The sequence below is a fragment of the Coregonus lavaretus genome, assembly GCF_964263955.1.
Source record: "Coregonus lavaretus genome assembly, chromosome: 24".
Lineage (NCBI taxonomy): Eukaryota > Metazoa > Chordata > Actinopteri > Salmoniformes > Salmonidae > Coregonus > Coregonus lavaretus.
Window position 1 is genome coordinate 15,222,856 of NC_140011.1, and position 20,780 is coordinate 15,243,635.

General features: G+C 42.1%; 1 protein-coding gene across 5 annotated transcripts in view; it reads right to left on the minus strand.

Moving 5' to 3' along the window:
- The window catches only part of LOC311100108 (phosphatidylserine decarboxylase proenzyme, mitochondrial-like), a gene marked incomplete at its 5' end in the record, with an annotated part of 43,995 nt that extends 24,128 nt beyond the window's left edge, over window positions 1-19,867 (minus strand). For 2 of the 5 annotated variants that reach the window (XR_014609797.1, XM_084140862.1), the window contains 3 exons: window positions 16,314-16,489; window positions 17,342-17,412; window positions 18,353-18,731. Coding sequence is in view for 3 of the 5 variants with exons in the window: in XM_084140862.1 (XP_083996988.1) it covers window positions 16,314-16,489; window positions 17,342-17,412; window positions 18,353-18,417 (312 nt within the window). Of the gene's footprint in view, window positions 1-1,633; window positions 1,819-4,176; window positions 4,287-16,313; window positions 16,490-17,341; window positions 17,413-18,352; window positions 18,732-19,693 lie in introns of those variants that run through there. The other 3 variants (XM_084140861.1, XM_084140863.1, XM_084140860.1) reach the window with 3 other exon arrangements.
- Window positions 19,868-20,780: the final 913 nt, after the last annotated feature.

Consider the following 20,780-nt stretch of genomic DNA (forward strand, 5'->3'; position numbering starts at 1 on the left):
TCAATTGCAGAAATTCCATTACCGTTTTTTTCCTGAAATTCCGTTAAAGATTTGGTAACAGAATTGAGTTTTAATCACTTAATAATTAAAATCAACAAAATTGATATCAGTAAAAACACAAACTAATTGATAGACCTAACTTTACTTGTTACTTCTGTGAACTTTCATTATCCTCCCTCATGAGGGAGAGAAATTAGAAAATATCTTAAAGATACACTATATACACAAAGGTATGTGGACACCCCTTCAAATTAGTGGATTCGGCTATTTCAGCAACACAAGTTGCTGACAGGTGTATAAAATAGAGCATACAGCCATGCAATCGCTATAGACAGACTAAATATGTGTTGATATTAGTAGGCAGGGGTCTTTCCTTTAAATTGATGGTGTTTTTATGTATTTCTAATACCTTAAGACTTTTTGGTAGATGCTTTCTAAGACCACTTTTCCATCTGTTTGACCAGAAATCAAAGCCTTTGCTTATTCCTAATAATTAGGATGGAAAATGGTTGAAAAAATAAAATACTTTAACTTCCCAAAAAAGCTTTAATTTGACACCCAATCTGACATGCTTCTATGAAATTCACTTTGGTGCTCATGGGTCCTTTTACGTGGAAATGAACCTTAAAGTCGTTCATTTGATGTAATTGAATCTCAATTCTCATACAAGTCTACCAGGGCAGAATAATTTAAATATGATTTACCGTAGCCTGTCATATGCCTTGGTTTCAGCAATCGTAAAGTATAGCTTAAAAACAACCCAGCCAACCGGATTAATGCAATAAAAACCAACACGTAAAGAATACACTTCTATAATTGTTTTATTTCCCGGCTGTACTGTCTCCCTCCACAACACAAAACGCACACTCCAGCAGCACCCCCCCCCCTCTTCCTCAATGCAGACACATATTAGCCAATCACTGGCTGCATAGCATTCTCTCTCTCCTGCCTCTAACGGCTCGCTCTATCTACATTAGCAGAATCTCTCAGCCTCCACAAAGCTCTCTAAAACTCCATCTATCCCTCACTGCTTTCAGGCCCACTTCCGAGGTAAGCCTGGCTAAATGGCTGCAAAGGGCTGGCCCTGGCACAGATACATCGTTCCCCCTTAGACTGGCCTGCCTGGACGGGGCTTATGGGCATTACGCTGCAATTAGGCCAAACAGAGGCTTTGTGCTGCCTGGGACATAGAGGGAAAAAGAGAAAAGGATCGAGAAAAAGAGAGCAAGAGAGAAAGCCCGGGCTTTGGGAGAGTGGACCGACTGTGCCCACTCAATATTTCACCCCCTCGGCTCACGGTTGTCCCCCTGCTCATGTAGCAGCCAGGCCACAGCTCAACAACGTACACACAACCCCCCACTCACAAACCATAACTGCTAGAGCTTCAATCTCACAGCAGAACATCACATTAATAATCCCCTCTATGCTCGCTCTATTCATCCCTCTCTCACTTGCCTTTAATCCATCTCCCTCTCTTACGTACTGTAAACAATCACTCTATAGGCTAAGTATCATCGATTCTCTCTCCGCGTCCGTCCTGTCTTTGTCACGTCCAGCAGGCATGTTATACACATGCTAAGGCATCCTGTGGTCATTAATCTCTTGTTCTCGCTCTCATTCTCTCCCAGCATACCTGAATCGGTTCCTGTGGCTGAGTGCCCGGGCCCCCTGGCCTGAGATGTTTCCGGCGTTGCCTCCCCCCTGCTCCCCGGCAGCTCCTGCGGAGCTGATTGTCCGGAGCCGACGCACATCAACCCTAACTCTGTGGAGATTGTAGCAAGACGGAGGGCTGTGCAAAGACCTGCAGCATCTCACCATTTCCCTGAGCTCTGCGCTGCTGCACGCCACAGGCTCCTGTTCTGACACATGATCACTGAAGGCGTGGGGGGGGATTACAGACGCTTCTCTCTCACTGGGGCTGCCGCTCTCTCGCTCGGTGTGCGCACTTCTGTGCTCTTGCTGGATCTCGTTCTCTCGCTCCACTACTCTCAAGCCCAGCCCCCTTCTCTGGTAGGACGGATGTGACGTGGGGGGGAGGGGGTAGGGGGGAATTGGTTCGCTCCTCTTCTCTCTCGGTCTTCTCGCTCTCAGGGGCCTCTGGCAGTTATTTTGTACTAGAGAATGGGCACCTTCTGGGTGGGGTGACTTTTTCACGGCTGATCTGAGAGGAGCTGCAGCAGACTGGTGAGAGACTGAAGGAGGACTGTTCTGCCTGGGGGGAGGGGCAGCTTGATGATAGAGAGAAATAATACAATACCTTTTGTAGCAATTCCTAGGTTGTTGATGTAATTAATATTTGTTGGTCCATGGTGTGTAATGAGGAGCAACCAGACGCTGCACTTGACACATTTATGAAATTGCTTACCCCCCTTACTAATAAGCATGCACCCATTAAGAAAATGACTTTAAAAACTGTTAAATCCCTGTGGATTGATGAGGAATTCAACAACTGTATGGTTGAGCGGGATGAGGCAAAATAAATGGCAAATAAGTCTGGCTGTACAACCGATTGGCAAACGTACAGCAAATTGAAAATCATGTGACTAAACGGAATAAAAGGAAGAAACTACACTATGAAACAAAGATAAATGACAATGAGTCAAAAGCTTCGGGGCACCTTAAATGAAATTTTGGGTAAAAATGCAAACTCTGCTCCATCATTCATTGAATCAGATGGCTCATTCATCACAAAACCCACCGATATTGCCAACTACTTTAATTATTTTTTTAATTGGCAAGACTAGCAAACTTAGGCATGACATGCCAGCAACAAACACTGACACTACACACCCAAGTATATCTGACCAAATTATGAAAGACAAGCATTGTAGTTTTGAATTCAGTAAAGTAAGTGTGGAAGATGTGATGTACAGTTGAAGTCGGAAGTTTACATACACCTTAGCCAAATACATTTAAACTCAGTTTCACACAATTCCTGACATTTAATCCTAGTAAACATTCCCTGTCTTAGGTCAGTTAGGATCACCACTTTATTTTAAGAATGTGAAATGTCAGAATAACAGTAGAGAGAATGATTTATTTCAGCTTTTATTTATTTCATCACATTCCCAGTGGGTCAGAAGTTTACATACACTCAATTAGTATTTGGTAGCATTGCCTTTAAATTGTTTAACTTGGGTCAAATGTTTTAGGTAGCCTTCCACAAGCTTCCCACAATAGGTTGGGTGAATTTTGGCCCATTCCTCCTGACAGAGCTGGTGTAACTGAGTCAGGTTTGTAGGCCTCCTTGCTTGCACACACACTTTCAGAAATTGCTTCCATGGATGAACCAGACTTGTGGAGGTCTACAGTCTTTTTTCTGAGGTCTTGGCTGATTTCTTTTGATTTTCCTGTGATGTCAAGCAAAGAGGCACTGAGTTTGAAGGTAGGCCTTGAAATACATCCACAGGTATACCTCCAATTGACTCAAATGATGTCAATTAGCCTATCAGAAGCGTCTAAAGCTGTTTTAAGGCACAGTCAACTTAGTGTATGTAAACTTCTGACCTACTGGAATTGTGATAGTGAATTATAAGTGAATGAATCTGTCTGTCAATTTAAAAAAAACTGATAAAAATACACCTTATGGAACAGCGGGGACTGTGAAGCAACACAAACATAGGCACAGACACACATGGATGCGTTGTGGTTATGTGGTAGTAGAGTAGGGGCCTGAGTACACACACTTAATATGTAGTGAAACCTGTTGTGAATGTATAGTAACATTTTTATGTATAACTGCCTTAATTTTGCTGGACCCCAGGAAGAGTAGCTGCTGCCTTGGTAAGAGTTCAGTTCCTACTCTATTAGTCTCTCAACCAACTTGTCTTGACCAAAGAGGGAGGCGGTCCCTAAAAGCAGGAAACAGGAACCACTTCCTTCCTTATCTGAAACACTGACGCTACAGACTACGTATCCTGTGAGATGACTTATAATAAGTTACTGTAAAGACATAGGAACTGTCCAAATAAAACTTCATTCTGTTTATCCCTAAATTCACTTAGGTTTTTGACCACTGTTTACTGTAACAGTTCCCTATTAAACATTCTCTCTTCTGTTTACCTAGATTACATTGAACAATTTCCATAGTTACGTATTTCAGATAATGCTTTATACACAGTTAATCTGAAAGTATTGAGTTTTTCCTTATTTAAAAAAAGAAACTCAGAACCTTACCTTCTCTTTGTGTTTTTTTGTCTGAAGTGCGAATACAATTGACAAAGAGGAAGTCTCTCACTGGGGAAGGGGAAGTCTCTCACTGCGTGCTAGTTAAAGGTGAAGGCTAGTCAGGTCCCTCTACTCTCTCACAACAAAGTGCTGCATACTGGTTGAACACAAGCCCTTTAAGAGAGGGTGGGCGGGCAGATATCACATTCAAAAGACTATCATTGCTGGGTGATGTCATCAGAAAAAGTAGCCTGGTTGTCCAAACGCACAAATCTACTGTAGGTGTACAATATCTCATCAAGTTTACAGCGAGGCTAACTTAAAAGCTACAATCTTTAATTGATACAATAAAGTGTTCTGCTGTGGATACAAGGACTGACCATCCATGATATCAAATGTATAGATTTAACCATGTTGAGGCTATACAGAGTTTGTTTACATTTACGTTGTTTCCAAACATTGGAGTAAAACAGCTTATATTTTGAGTTCTGATGGGGTATGACAGTTGAACTAACCTCATGAAGCATTTATAAAAGTTATATTCTTCAAGAATTAATGGGTATATATATATATATCTCATTAATTTATCAGTACAAAATGGATACAGCAACTAAGGATTCTTTAACAATTTGGGGTGATGAACTGTGTACCGACATGCATATTGATATAGGCTGAGCAGAGATGGAAAGCACCACAATTAGCCTATTTAAATATATTTATATATTTGGTCATTTTATTTGGATAGTCTGGATTTTTCATCTATAGATCATACTACTAACAAACTATCTGTTGATAAGCAACTGCTTGCCGGTTAGGTTTAAAATAACGGGTAGGGTAAGGGTTAATGTTAAGTTTAGGGATAGGATAAGGATAGAGCTAGGGTTAGTAGATATAGTTGAAACGTTACTGATAGTCTGTAAAGCATCTACAGATGGACTATCCAAATAAAAAGTGTTAAGAAATATTTAAAATATTCTAAATGTATCCATCCACATTTATCCATACTACATGCAAATGTAAAATAAGTTATACAAATACCTCAGTGGCACTATCTTTACAGCCAGATTTAGCAGTTCCTCTTTGGGTAGAGACTAGAGAGTGAGACAGACAGTGAATGCTCCTATCCATGTAGCTGGCTCAGAATGCTGCGTGTCTTTGGCTTGTCGGAGGGAAAATAGAGGGCCCCTCGCCAGTCTGCTCATTACCATTCCATTCACGTCTCAGCCCAAATTCACCCGGAGAAAAACTCAGGCCATTGTTAGGAGGGGATGTGCATTCGTGTCTTAGGAAAGCATGGGCCAAACTCTCTGTATGTATTTGTTCCAATGTGTTGTGTCATGATGAGTGTGTTTACTAGGGCTGGGCGATAAACTGTATTTAAAAAAAAATAATAATAATTTCTATAACGATATATTAATGTTTTATTTGTCACATTTAATAATTGGCAATCATTAATTTGTATCGCAATCAGAGATGGGCAAAATATGCATCAAATTGTATTTTGTTACAAATACAAGATACTCTAAAGACCAACGAATCAAAACAAAAACACTTTTACAAAGTATTGTATTATATAGAAGCAAACCGGATGGACATCATGAAAATGATCGGAGAGGTTGAGAGTAGAAGTAGTTCAGGAGAAAGAACAAAACAAAAATGTAATTACTGTAAAATTGACTGTGTCCATAAAATGTAGATGGTGGGTATGGGCTGGAAGTAGAGGCCTAGGTGTTGTTGTTCACTAGTTTACTCCAAGTGGGGAAAGGGTGGCGGGGTTGGAAAGTAATAAAGGGGAATATACTGTATATATATTTTTAAGGATATGCATGTATGTATGCATGCATGCATGTATGTATGCGTGTATATATATATATATATACATATACATACACACACACACACACACATGGGGGATTGGAAGTGATGCTGACAATTACATTGATGGAAGTTACAATCTGCAATATTAAGCTGCCCCCCCCCCAAAAAAAAGTATTGTTTTAAGATCAAATAAAACCATAAAAACATATATATACACACACACACAGTGGGGAGAACAAGTATTTTATACACTGCCGATTTTGCAGGTTTTCCTACTTACAAAGCATGTAGAGGTCTGTCATTTTTATCATAGGTACACTTCAACTGTGAGAGACGGAATCTAAAACAAAAATCCAGAAAATCACATTGTATGATTTTTAAGTAATTAATTTGCATTTTATTGCATGACATAAGTATTTGATACATCAGAAAAGCAGAACTTAATATTTGGTACAGAAACCTTTGTTTGCAATTACAGAGATCATACATTTCCTGTAGGTCTTGACCAGGTTTGCACACACTGCAGCAGGGAATTTGGCCCACTCCTCCATACAGACCTTCTCCAGATCCTTCAGGTTTCGGGGCTGTCGCTGGGCAATACGGACTTTCAGCTCCCTCCAAAGATTTTCTATTGGGTTCAGGTCTGGAGACTGGCTAGGCCACTCCAGGACCTTGAGATGCTTCTTACGGAGCCACTCCTTAGTTGCCCTGGCTGTGTGTTTCGGGTCGTTGTCATGCTGGAAGACCCAGCCACGACCCATCTTCAATGCTCTTACTGAGGGAAGGTGGTTGTTGGCCAAGATCTCGCGATACATGGCCCCATCCATCCTCCCCTCAATACGGTGCAGTCGTCCTGTCCCCTTTGCAGAAAAGCATCCCCAAAGAATGATGTTTCCACCTCCATGCTTCACGGTTGGGATGGTGTTCTTGGGGTTGTACTCATCCTTCTTCTTCCTCCAAACACGGCGAGTGAAGTTTAGACCAAAAAGCTCTATTTTTGTCTCATCAGACCACATTAACTTCTCCCATTCCTCCTCTGGATCATCCAGATGGTCATTGGCAAACTTCAGACGGGCCTGGACATGCGCTGGCTTGAGCAGGGGGACCTTGCGTGCGCTGCAGGATTTTAATCCATGACGGCGTAGTGTGTTACTAATGGTGTTCTTTGAGACTGTGGTCCCAGCTCTCTTCAGGTCATTGACCAGGTCCTGCTGTGTAGTTCTGGGCTGATCCCTCACCTTCCTCATGATCATTGATGCCCCACGAGGTGAGATCTTACATGGAGCCCCAGACCGAGGGTGATTGACCGTCATCTTGAACTTCTTCAATTTTCTAATAATTGCGCCAACAGTTGTTGCCTTCTCACCAAGCTGCTTGCCTATTGTCCTGTAGCCCATCCCAGCCTTGTGCAGGTCTACAATTTTATCCCTGAGGTCCTTACACAGCTCTCTGGTCTTGGCCATTGTGGAGAGGTTGGAGTCTGTTTGATTGAGTGTGTGGAGAGGTGTCTTTTATACAGGTAACGAGTTCAAACAGGTGCAGTTAATACAGGTAATGAGTGGAGAACAGGAGGGCTTCTTAAAGAAAAACTAACAGGTCTGTGAGAGCCGGAATTCTTACTGGTTGGTAGGTGATCAAATACTTATGTCATGCAATAAAATGCAAATTAATTACTTAAAAATCATACAATGTGATTTTCTGGATTTTTGTTGTAGATTCCGTCTCACAGTTGAAGTGTGCCTATGATAAAAATTACAGACCTCTTCATGCTTTGTAAGTAGGAAAACCTGCAAAATCGGCAGTGTATCAAATACTTGTTCTCCCCACTGTATATACACACACACACACACACACACACACACACACACACGTATACACACACAGCTGTGGAAAAAAATTAAGAGACCACTGCAAATGTTTCTTAAATAAGCATCTCTACATATATGACAGCCATTCCATTCCAGTGTCTGTTGAATTCCAATACAGGCACACCTCATTCTTCTGAATTAGGTACTGATTAGGTGATCACATGAACCAAATCTTATTTAACGAGGAAAAGTATAAAAAACACTGCTGTGGTCATCACTAGCCTCTTGCAATAGGACCAGCTGGATGGCAAAAACAGTGCTAATAGTACCTCAAAAGTAATATTAAATCAAAAAATAAACTATTGACCATGCCAAAAAGAGTTGAAAAGAAGGGGTCAATTCTGGCTTTACTGGCAGAGGGATACAGTGAGCTTCAGGTTGCTTCCATCCTTAAAATTTCAAAGACGGCGGTTCATAAGAACAAGGTCAAGCAGCAGACATTGGGGACAACAAAGCTACAGACCGGCAGAGGGCGAAAACAACTACTGACCGGGATGACCGCCAACTCATTCGAATGTCAGTCAACAACCGTAGGATGACATCAAGTGACCTACAAAAAGAAGGGCAAACGACAGCTGGAATGAAGTGCATGGCGAGGACGGTTCGAAACAGGCCCCTAGGGGCAGGGCTGAAGTCTTGCAAAGCTAGAAAAAAGCCCTTCATCAATGAGAAGCAAATAAGTGCCAGGCTGAGGTTTGCAAAAGACCATAAGGATTGGACCATAGAAGACTGGAGCAAGGTAATCTTCTCTGATGAGTCCAATTTTTAGCTTTGCCCAACACCTGGTCGTCTAATGGTTAGACGGAGACCTGGAGAGGCCTACAAGCCACAGTGTCTCGCACCCACTGTGAAATTTGGTGGAGGATCGGTGATTATCTGGGGGTGATTCAGCAATGCTGGAATCGGGCAGATTTGTCTTTGTGAAGGACGCATGAATCAAGCCACGTACAACGTTGTCCTGGAAGAAAACTTGCTTCCTTTTGCTCTGACATTGTTCCCCAACTCTGAGGATTGTTTTTTCCAGCAGGAAAATGTGCCATGCCACGCAGCCAGGTCAATCAAGGTGTGGATGGAGGACCACCAGATCAAGATCCTGTCATGGTCAGCCCAATCTCCAGACCTGAACCCCATTGAAAACTTCTGGAATGTGGATCGTCACAAGCCATCAAACAAAGCCGAGCTGCTTGAATTTTTGCGCCAGGAGTGGCATAAAGTCACCCAACATCAATGTGAAAGACTGGTGGAGAGCATGCCAAGACGCATGAAAGCTGTGATTGAAAATCAGGGTTATTCCACCAAATATTGATTTCTGAACTCTTCCTAAGTTAAAACATTACTATTGTGTTGTTTAAAAATTAATATGAACTTTTTTTCTTTGCATTATTCGAGGTCTGACAACACTGCATCTTTTTTGTTATTTTGACCAGTTGTCATTTTCTGCAAATAAATGCTCTAAATGACAATATTTTTATTTGGAATTTGGGAGAAATGTTGTCAGTAGTTTATAGAATAAAACAAAAATGTTATTTTTACCTAAACACATACCTATAAATTGTAAAACCAGAGAAACTGATAATTTTGCAGTGGTCTCTTTATATACACACACATTTTTTTTTAATTTTACCTTTATTTAACTAGGCAAGTCAGTTAAGAACAAATTCTTATTTACAATGACGGCCTACACCGGCCAAACCCGGACGACGCTGGGCCGCCCTATGGGACTCCCTATGGGACTCCCAATCACGGCCGGTTGTGATACAGCCTGGAATCGAACCAGGGGGTCTGTAGTGACGCCTCAAGCACTGAGATGCAGTGCCTTAGACCGCTGCGCCACTCACATATAGTTGAAGTCGGAAGTTTACATACACCTTAGCCAAATACATTTACCCAGCATGGCTACCACATCATTCTGCAGCTATATGCCATCCCATCTGATTTGGGCTTAGTGGGACTATCATTTGTTTTTCAACAGGACAATGACCCAACACACCTCCAGGCTGTGTAAGGGCTATTTTACCAAGAAGGAGAGTGATGGAGTGCTGCATCAGATGACCTGGCCTCCACAATCCCCCGACCTCAACCAAATTGAGATGGTTTGGGATGAGTCGGACCACAGAGTGAAGGAAAAGAGGCCAACAAGTGCTCAGCATATGTGGGAACTCCTTCAAGACCGTTGGAAAAGCATTCCAGGTGAAGCTGGTTGAGAGAATGCCAAGAGTGTGCAAAGCTGTCATCAAGGCAAAGGGTGGCTATTTGAAGAATCTCAAATATAAAATATATTTTGATTTGTTTAACACTTCTTTTGTTACTACATGATTCCATGTGTGTTATTTCATAGTTTTGATGTCTTCACTATTATTCTACAATGTAGAAAATAGTAAAAAAAATAAAGAAAAACCCCTGAATGAGTAGATGTTCTAAAACTTTTGACCGGTAGTGTACACTCACACACACATATATACATACATATACATTATATATATATATATATATAAACACATACACATTTTGGCCATATCATCCAGCCCTAGTGTTCACACTTCATTGTGTGCGTCTGCGTCCAGGTGTGTTTGCGCGTGGGTTCACAATCAGTATGTCATGATGACAATGCTGGCCTTGACAGGGACCACAGGACCTTGCTAAGTCACTTTCTGATCGTTGCATGTTGTACTGAACAGTTCAAAGGGGGAGCAACCGAAACCCCACCATGTTTGCTGTTCCATTTTTACATAATTTGCAGTCAGGGAAATTCCCTAAACCAATTCCCCAAAGCAGCCAATGAGCTTACATTTCCACTGTGAACCTCACCCCACACTCAACGTATTGCAAAGCCCTATTGAGCAAGTCTGCTGGCCAGGCCCCCAAAGAGTACACTTCACAATAAGCAAGATTGTATTCGTTTTGGTGAATAAATAATCACCCTTTTGTAGTGACAGCAAATAAGAACACCAAACTGTCAGTTTACATAAGATGAGTTCCTTCTTTAAATACAAAAGTGAAACGTTTTAAAAAGGGATGTTTTGTCAGGTACAATTTTGTCAAAAGCAAGTCTCTCGCTTAACAGTACAGTAATAGGAAAGTATAAGACACTAAAGTCCATAAATAACTCTGAATAAAAGCACTGATTCTACAGAGGGAAAGAGAATAGAAATGTCCTCATATTAAAGCAATAGCATTTTATTTGGTGTGTTTAGCATGCCTCTAACATTCTGAATCATTATCCACAATTCATTCAGGATTATCTGTAATCATGGTAGCATCCACATTAATGTAGAAGTGTTTAGAGACATATTCTATTCTTATTTACAATAAACGTGACTCCAAAATGACAACACATTACAGTTGAAGTCGGAAGTTTACATACACTTAGGTTGGAGTCATTAAAACTCGTTTATCAACCACTCAACACATTTCTTGTTACAAACTATTGTTTTGGCAAGTCGGTTAGGACATCTACTTTGTGCATGACATAAGTAATTTTTCAAACAATATTATTTCACTGTATCACAATTCCAGTGGGTCAGAAGTTTACATATACTAAGTTGACTGTGCCTTTAAACAGCTTGGAAAATTCCAGAAAATTATGTTATGGCTTTAGAAGCTTCTGATAGGCTAATTGACATCATTTGAGTCAATTGGAGGTATACCTGTGGATGTATTTCAAGGCCTACCTTCAAACTCTGTGCCTCTTTGCTTGACATCATGGGAAAATCAAAAGAAATTAGCCAAGACTTCAGAAAAAGAATTGTAGACCTCCACAAGTCTGGTTCATCCTTGGGAGCAATTTCCAAACGCCTGAAGGTACCACGTTCATCTGTACAAACAACAGTGCGCAAGTATAAACACCATGGGACCACGCAGCCGTCATACCGCTCAGGAACGAGACGCGTTGTCTCCTAGAGATGAACGTACTTTGGTGCGAAAAGTGCAAATCAATCCCAGAACAGCAAAGGACCTTGTGAAGATGCTGGAGGAAACAGGTACAAAAGTATCTATATCCACAGTAAAACAAGTCCTATAGCGACATAACCTGAAAGGCCACTCAGCAAGGAAGAAGCCGCTGCTCCAAAACCGCCATAAAAAAGCCAGACTACGGTTTGAAACTGCACATGGGGACAAAAATCGTACTTTTTGGAGAAATGTCCTCTGGTCTGATGAAACAAAAATAGAACTGTTTGGCCATAATGACCATCGTTTTGTTTGGAGGAAAAAGGGGGTTGCTTGCAAGCCAAAGAACACCATCCCAACCGTGAAGCACGGGGGTGGCAACATCATGATGTGGAGGTGCTTTGCTGCAGGAGGGACTGGTGCACTTCACAAAATAGATGGCATCATGAGGAAGGAAAATTATGTGGATATATTGAAGCAACATCTCAAGACATCAGTCAGGGAGTTAAAGCTTGGTCGCAAATGGGTCTTCCAAATGGACAATGACCCCAAGCATACTTCCAAAGTTGTGGCAAAATGGCTTAAGGACAACAAAGTCAAGGTATTGGAGTGGCCATCAGAAAGCCCTGACCTCAATCCTATAGAACATTTGTGGGCAGAACTGAAAAGGCGTGTGCGAGCAAGGAGCCCTAAAAACCTGACTCGGTTACATCAGCTCTGTCAGGAGGAATGGGCCAAAATTAACCCAACTTATTGTGGGAAGCTTGTGGAAGGCTACCCGAAACGTTTGACCCAAGTTAAACAATTTAAAGGCAATGCTACCAAATACTAATTGAGTGTATGTAAACTTCTGACCCACTGGGAATGTGATGAAATAAATAAAAGCTGAAATAAATAATTCTCTACTATTATTCTGACATTTCACATTCTTAAAATAAAGTGGTTATCCTAACTGACCTAAGACAGGGAATTTTTACTAGGATTAAATGTCAGGAATTGTGAAAAACTGATTTTAAATGTATTTGGTGTGTGTAAACTTCCGACTTCAACTGTATTTACCATTCATTTCTATAGGGCACAAAATAATCTGAAACAACCAAAACAAAACAGCAAATGCATCCAAAAAGTTTGTAGTCACAAGTTTGATGTAATCATTGCGTGATAGGAATATGGGATCAAATACTAAACTTTTGACTACTAATACACATAAGTGAATTTGACACAATACATTTGGTCCCTTAAAATGGAGGGACTACGTAAAAGAGTGCTGTAATTTCTAAACGGTTCACCCGATATGGATGAAAATACCCCAAAATTAAAGCTTACAGTCTGCACTTTAACCTCAGTCATCCTATAATTTCAAATCCAAAGTGCTGGAGTAGAGCCAAAACAACTAAAAATTATCTGTCCCAATACTTGGAGCTCACCATTTTCTCATAGCTTTCTCTTGTCCCTCTGCAGCAGACATGGTGAGCAATTAAAAAAAACACATTGAATCGCAATACAAATCAAAGTATCAAATCACAATACATACAGCGCATTCGGAAAGTATTCAGACCCTTTTCCACACGTTGTTACGTTACAGCCTTATTCTAAAATGGTTTAAATTATATTTTTTCCTCAATATACATACAATACCCCATAATGACAAAGCGAATACAGTTTCGATCTTTTATACATTTGCACAAAAAAAATCCACCAGAAATACCTTAATAAGTATTCAGAACCTTTGCTATGAGACTTGAAATTGAGCTAAGGTGCATCCTGTTTCCATTGATCAACCTTGAGATGTTTCTACAACTTAATTGGAGTCCACTTGTGGTAAATTCAATTGATTGGACAGGATTTGGAAAAGTACATACCTGTCTATATAAGGTCCCACAGTTGACAGTGCATGTCAGAGCAAAAACCAAGCCATGAGGTCGAAGGAATTGTCTGTAGAACTCCAAGACAGGATTGTGTCGAGGCACAGATCTGGGGAAGAGTACCAAAAACATTTCTGCAGCATTGAGGTCCCCAAGAACACAGTGGCCTCCATCATTCTTAAACAGAAGAAGTTTGGAACCACCAAGACTCTTCCTAGAGCTTGACGCCGCGGCCAAACTGAGGAATCTGGGGAGAAGGGCCTTGGTCAGGGAGGTGACCAAGAACCCGATGGTCACTCTGACAGAGCTCTAGTGTTCTTCTGTGGAGATGGGAGAACCTTCCAGAAGGACAACCATCTCTGCAGCACTCCACCAATTAGGCATTTTTGGTAGTGGCCAGACGGAAGCCACTCCTCAGTAAAAGGCACATGACAGCCCGCTTGGAGTTTGCCAAAAGGCACCTAAAGGACTCTCAGACCATGAGAAACAAGATTCTCTGGTCTGATGAAACCAAGATTGAACTCTTTGGCCTGAATGCCAAGCATCATGTCTGGAGGAAACCTGGCACCATCCCTACGGTGAAGCATGGTGGCAGCATCATGCCGTGGGGATGTTTTTCAGCAGCAGGGACTGGGAGACTAGTCAGGATCGAGGGAAAGATGAACGGAGCAAAGTACAGAGAGATCCTTGATGAAAACCTGCTCCAGAGCGTTCAGGACCTTAGACTGGGGCGAAGGTTCACCTTCCAACAGGACAACAACCCTAAGCACACAGCCAAGACAACGCAGGAGTGGTTTCATGACAAGTCTCGGAATGTCCTTGAGTGCCCCAGACAGAGCCCGGACTTGAACCCGATCTAACATCTCTGGAGAGACCTGAAAATAGCTGTGCAGCGACGCTCCCCATCCAACCTGACAGAGCTTGAGAGGATCTGCAAAGAATGGGAGAAACTCCCCAAATACAGGTGTGCCAAGCTTGTAGTGTCATACCCAAGAAGACTTGAGTCTAATCGCTGCCAAAGGTGCTTCAACAAAGTACTGAGTAAAGGGTCTGAATACTTCATTAATCAATTTTAGAATTAGGCTGTAACGTAACAAAATGTGGAACAAGTCAAGGGGGCTGAATACATTGTATAGAGTCGCAATACATATCGTATCGGCACCTAGGTATTGTGATAATATCGTATCGTGAGGTCCCTGGCAATTCCCAGCCCTACCTTTTAGGCTATCACTTGGCCTCAAATGTACACATTGCCTTATGCCTAGTGCCTACACACTTGCAAATGCAATACCACAACCTGGGCTTTACCCATGCTAATTTGTGCTAGAAGAGATCTATATTGCTTCATGTATAGGCTACATTATCTCTATCTTATCTCTCTACAGCCCCGCGATCCTCTTGAACGTCATGTTGGTAAATGCCCTGAAGGCTTTAAATGGACCGTTACATAAATAAGACAGAATAGGTGATTTGAAAGTCTGACTTGTACAGTATCTAACACACTTATAGTAAGAAGATTATCACTACAGAAAGCGGGGAAAAGCCACTGATACGGCATGTAAAACAGGTTGATAACCTATGCTTAGCCCATCTGATCTGTCTGATCTGATGTTATGGTAGTTATCTCCAAAGACATCACCTATGCCACTAGGCTCTCTCCCATGTTAAATAGCCTAAGCAAACAATCAGCTATGTGGAGCCTGTTGTGATTATTCCTATGACACACAGATATAGGACCTGTTGTGATTACTACCGTCACAGGACGTGTTTTACTCCTATGACACTAAAACACTATGGACTCTTTAAGAACACGGTGACCCTCCTCACTCGTCACTATTCCAACAGTAAAATCCCACAGATTGTGCTTCAGTATCACTTCTGGATTAGGTTCGCTAATCCAGCTGTTCCAAACAATCTTGATTAGGTCAACAACTTGTAGGGCATTAGAGGCCCAAAGTGAGGAACAAATAGGCCTAGTTCTGCACTCAGAAAGAAAGACAGAACTAAAACGGAGAACATAAACTGATGAAGCCAACATATCTGGCATAATTCGAAGCAATGATGCAGTTGATGTGATCTCAGCAAACAATATTTAGCCTACATAGGCTAAACCATAGGTGCAACAGAACTGAAAATGTGAAAGCAATTAATTTAGCAACAGATGCTCATCTTGAACACGAGGGTAGGTACTTTCCAACTATTGGGGAAGGAACAGAGTTATGGCGACACCCCAAACATATTCCCTGTGGATCCACAAAATACAGACATCGCAAAACAGAGCAACAGAACACAGACAATGCCAGCAAGCAGGAAGAAAAGAAAGAGCAGCATCATGGAGGAAGGACACATATGGACAGAGTCCGACGGACAAAAACATACGAGCTCAATCATACATAATACACATCCTTTGAGTCTTAGCTCTGTACACACTTCTCAGCATCCAGAGGTATCAAACTTGAGGTTTTGAGTTGGTCTTACATGGAGGGACTGAAAAACCACGGTGCTCAATCATACCAGGGGTGGATTTTCCTTGCTGGTGAGTAGCCATTTGAGTAAGCTACTCAAGTTCAACCAGTAAACAGTGCGCTGAATTAGTGTTGACAGCAAGCATAAGAAGACGTGATATTGCTCTCCACAGTACCCATCCTGGTACCTGGGACCATGACCAGGTCCAAAGACAATAGATTGACATCAGAAGTTACCCTACCTGGGTGTCATTGGCGATGCGTGGAGGCACCTCGATGCCAATCTTTGTTAGCTCGCGGTCCTTGTAGCGGCCGTACTGGTCGTATCCCATGTAGCCTCCGCCGGTGGCGATGAGGAGGGGAAAGGGCCTGACGTGAGCCTGAAGGCCTAGAGAGGCTGCACTGAACCACCCTCGCCCTGCACCATGCACATACACAGAGGTTTATATTAGGAACAGCATTTCCCATAACAAGTCTTGCATATATATTTGATCATAATTCTTATTGTAGCCTAAATGTCCACTTCATGTTACTTTAAATAAAACATAGAACAGGGTAGACTAATTACTGAGTTGAGACAATGGCCTAAGCTACTAGCTGGATAGTGATATAGTTTTGACTCATTAAATTATGTCATTATGTGTGTCAGTGAAAGTTCACCATGTATGTTTTTACTGATAAAGTAGCTGCTACTGCCCCTAATATGAATAATGAACAGACCAGTGCTTCACAATCCCACAGCCATGGTTGTGGTGGCAACCCTAGAATACCTCTACCTAATAATTTGCCTAAATTCTTGCATCGATGCAAAATTCTTGCAAACACTGAAACCATTGTGGTGTAATCCATTACTGAAAAACGTTTAAGATGCAAATGTCTGTTCAAGAAAATAAACATGACTTTGCCATAAGAATACCGCAGCCACTGATTGATACACCTACTAAGGCCATTGGAATGTTGGTCCTACAGTTTGCGGCTCACTGTCTCTGAATTTGCTACCTTGGTGTCAGAGGTACGATGTCGCCCCTGTGAGGCCATTGGAGGAATGCACTTGTATGAATCTGAAGGTGTTTTAAAATAAAGTTTGTAAGCAATACAAAAGGGTAGAACGTAGTAAAGTGTGTTCACCGAGTGTGTTCATCTTATTAGCACAGAGACTATTGTGAAGGTAGCCTAGGAGTGTGTGACAGCCTCGGTCACCATTATGTAGGTTGTAAAAACCTGGGTCTGGTCTGGGACTGTTGCGTGAGGATGTCAGTGTGAAACTCACCACCGGATAATGAATGCCATGGCCCCTGCTGAAACTGTCGGGCTCCTTGTGCTCTGAGGAGGAGCGTGTCACTGCAGACAGACCAAGAGAGAGAGAAGAAGCACATATTGTAAATATAATGTATATATTTCAATAACTACCCCAATACTATATTAAGAGTTCCGACATAGAAAATTAAATGTGTAGTGTAATGCAAATGTACCCAATGAGATGGCCTCCAAAATGTAATTTCTTACTTGTCTGTGTCAAACTTATTGGCATTATGACACAATACCCAGACCAAAAAGCATTGCAAACTATACCAAAAACAGAGGAGTGGCTGTTTGACAGTCAGATGAGAAGTCAGAAAGGAACAGCCACTCTCCTGTTCAGGTTGGACATGTCTGTAAGGCTAATAATACTAGGGCACCTGCCAGAAACAGCTCTACACCAGAGCATATTATTGGTGCAATAAAGTTACTTTCTCCTTTGCCTGGCATAGTGGTGCAACTACTAAACTGAGAGACACTGTCATTGACAATTTAACATAGACAATGCAGAATCAAAAAGTAAGTTGGTGTGGTATACTTAAGCCATAAGGCACGAGGGGGTGTGTCTGGATACAGCCCTTAGCCGTGGTATACTGGCTACATACTACAAACCTCAGAGGTGCCTTATTGCCGTTATAAACTGGTTACCAACGTAATTAGAACAGCAAAAAATTGTTTTTGTCATACCAGTGGTATATGACGGCTTTTAGCCAATCAGCATTAAGGGCTCGAACCACCCAGTTTATACATGTCTATAATAGACTATATTGCTGACTAGTAGATGTATTGACACGAGTAACAAGACATTGGCATCATAAAATAAGAGCTTGCTAGTTAGCTAGCTGGCTAGCTAATGTTAGCTGCAAGAATTTATGAAATGAGCAAACCAGCATTCATTTTCTCCCACCAAGACAGCTACTGTATATTACGACTCTTCCAATAGTGTGTAGCTACCACACATTGAAATAGTAACGTATATTACCTGCCAGATCTCCCTGCAGTCAGATGCAGCTGATAAGAGCACACCTTTCCTAAGGACGCTGCCATCGTGAGTGTGTAGAACGCTAGTGTTCTTCTTCTTCAAAGTTATGGCAGACTACACCTACTGGTGTATTGCCGCCATCTACTGTACGGGGTCTTCTTTTTAAATATTACTGCGGTCTTCAAACAAATGCTATAGGTGCATGCCGCCACCTACTGTTTTGGCTGTATATCAGCCCAAATAATTAAAATAAAACTACTCAATGTGTTCAACTGTCAACGCCCATCCCTACAGGAAGAGCATCTTCGGACAAGCTTTGCAATGTTTCGCCAGTGAAGTCCTGGAAACCCAAAAACCATTCAGCCGCAGATACTACTACGTCCAGTTTCTTTTACTTTTTGTTCGTTTGTGCAGTACAATTAATCACGTGCAATAAACACCATAAAATCCACCTTCACGATCAGCATATCAGTTTCCCTCAACTGTTGAACACTGAATCTCCAAGTCTGCGGAGCATCCGCCAACATATTTTCAGCTCCCTTCGCTCCTTCAACTATTTCACGTGCCTCTGTGTAGGAGACCTGCTGTATAGCCCTGACCCTTGCCACTTCATATTCCTTTACCCTAACCCCGCACTCCGGGGAATTGGGAATGTGGTTGCCATCACAATTACAATAACGAACCTCCTCAGATTTTTCAACAACACTCCTTCGGCACACACTAAATACATGTCCATACATTTTACAATTCCGGCAAAACAGCTTGGACAAAGCTCTCACCGCATATCTAACATACCCCACCTTCACATGTGAAGGGAGATATTCTTCGTCAAACATCAATAATACCGACAGGCTTTTATTTATTTTTTTACCCCCACCTCCCCACACAGTTCAGCCAGCGTGTTCCAACTACTCCTGGTATGCTCCTCGTAAACCATGAGGCCTCCACATCCAACGAGACGCTGACCGCTAGTGTTAACAACCAATCAGAACTCGGTATTGAGGAAGGCTTCGTCTTCACAAGACGAATATTAATTCTAGCTGAAGGTCTTTGTCGCCACCTAATGGAGTGCGTATACGGTAACACTTGAACAACACAATCTCCACAGTCTGCGGAGCATCCGCCGCCATATTTTCAACTCCCTTCGCTCCTTCAACTATTTCACGTGCCTCCGTGTAGGAGACCTGCTGTATAGCCCTGACTCTTGCCACTTCATACTCCTTTACCCCAACCGGGCATTCTGGTGAATTGGGAATGTGGTTGCCATCACAATTACATCATCGTACACCCTCAGATTCTTCAACAACATTCCTTCGGCACACACTTGATACATGTCCATACCTTTTACAATTCCGGCAAAACAACAGCTTGGACACAAAAGCTCTCACCGCATATCTAACATATCCCACCTTCACACGTGAAGGGAGATACTCTTCGTCAAACATCAATAATACCGACAGGCTTTTTTATTTTCCCCCATCCACTACACGGTTCAGCCAGCGTGCTTCAACTACTGCTGGTATTCTCCTCATAAACCACGAGGCCTCCACATCCAAGACGTCCAGAACGCTAGTGTTAACAACCAATCACAACTCGGTATTGAGGAAGTCTTCTTCTTCTTGTTCTGTGGGGTTTTTCGGCGGTTGGCATCCAACGTTAAGGTGCATTACCGCGACCTGCTGTACTGGAGTGTGGGTCAGCGACAGGGAGAAACTAAATCCTATCTGCCAGCCCCGTTGCTCTTAAAACAATAACATATTTGAGACTATATCTAATTACGTTCTACTCAATATACTCTAAACTAATTTCCTGTATCCCCTTATCCCTCATATTAGATCTCAGCCTCTCTCTTTCCCTCTGATACACGCTCCAAAGGACTCTGTTTCCTGGCAATAATCACACTTTCCTGTTGGATGCTTTCCTATCACATTTAAGGTCTTATTAAACTGGCTGTGTCCCACCCTTAATCTTGTAAAAAATAACCTATCTTCTGTCCCTTCCTGCTGTCCTCCCCTCCCTGACTTTCCTCTGTACTTGAAATAAATGCCTGCCCTTAGTATCTCTATTCCACTGCTCCTGCCATCTCTGCGCCATCACTGTCCAGATCAGGCTTTTTGCCTCTGCCTTGCTTATTGAAACACCAACATCCCCCACTACTAAGTGCTTGTTTAGCCAGTGCATCAACTGCCTCGTTCCCCTCCACCCCCACATGGGCTCCGACCCAAGTAAATCTTATCTGTATACCCATCTGTCTAATCCTGCCATGGGTTTGTAGCACCTCATAAAGCAGGTCTTGTCTACTACGTGAGCTAAAGGACTGGAGACTCAACACTGCACATGATCAGAGCAAATAACTACTCTTTCTGGCTTGACTTCCACCACCCACTGCAAGGCCAACAGCATGGACATCAGCTCTGCCGTATATACA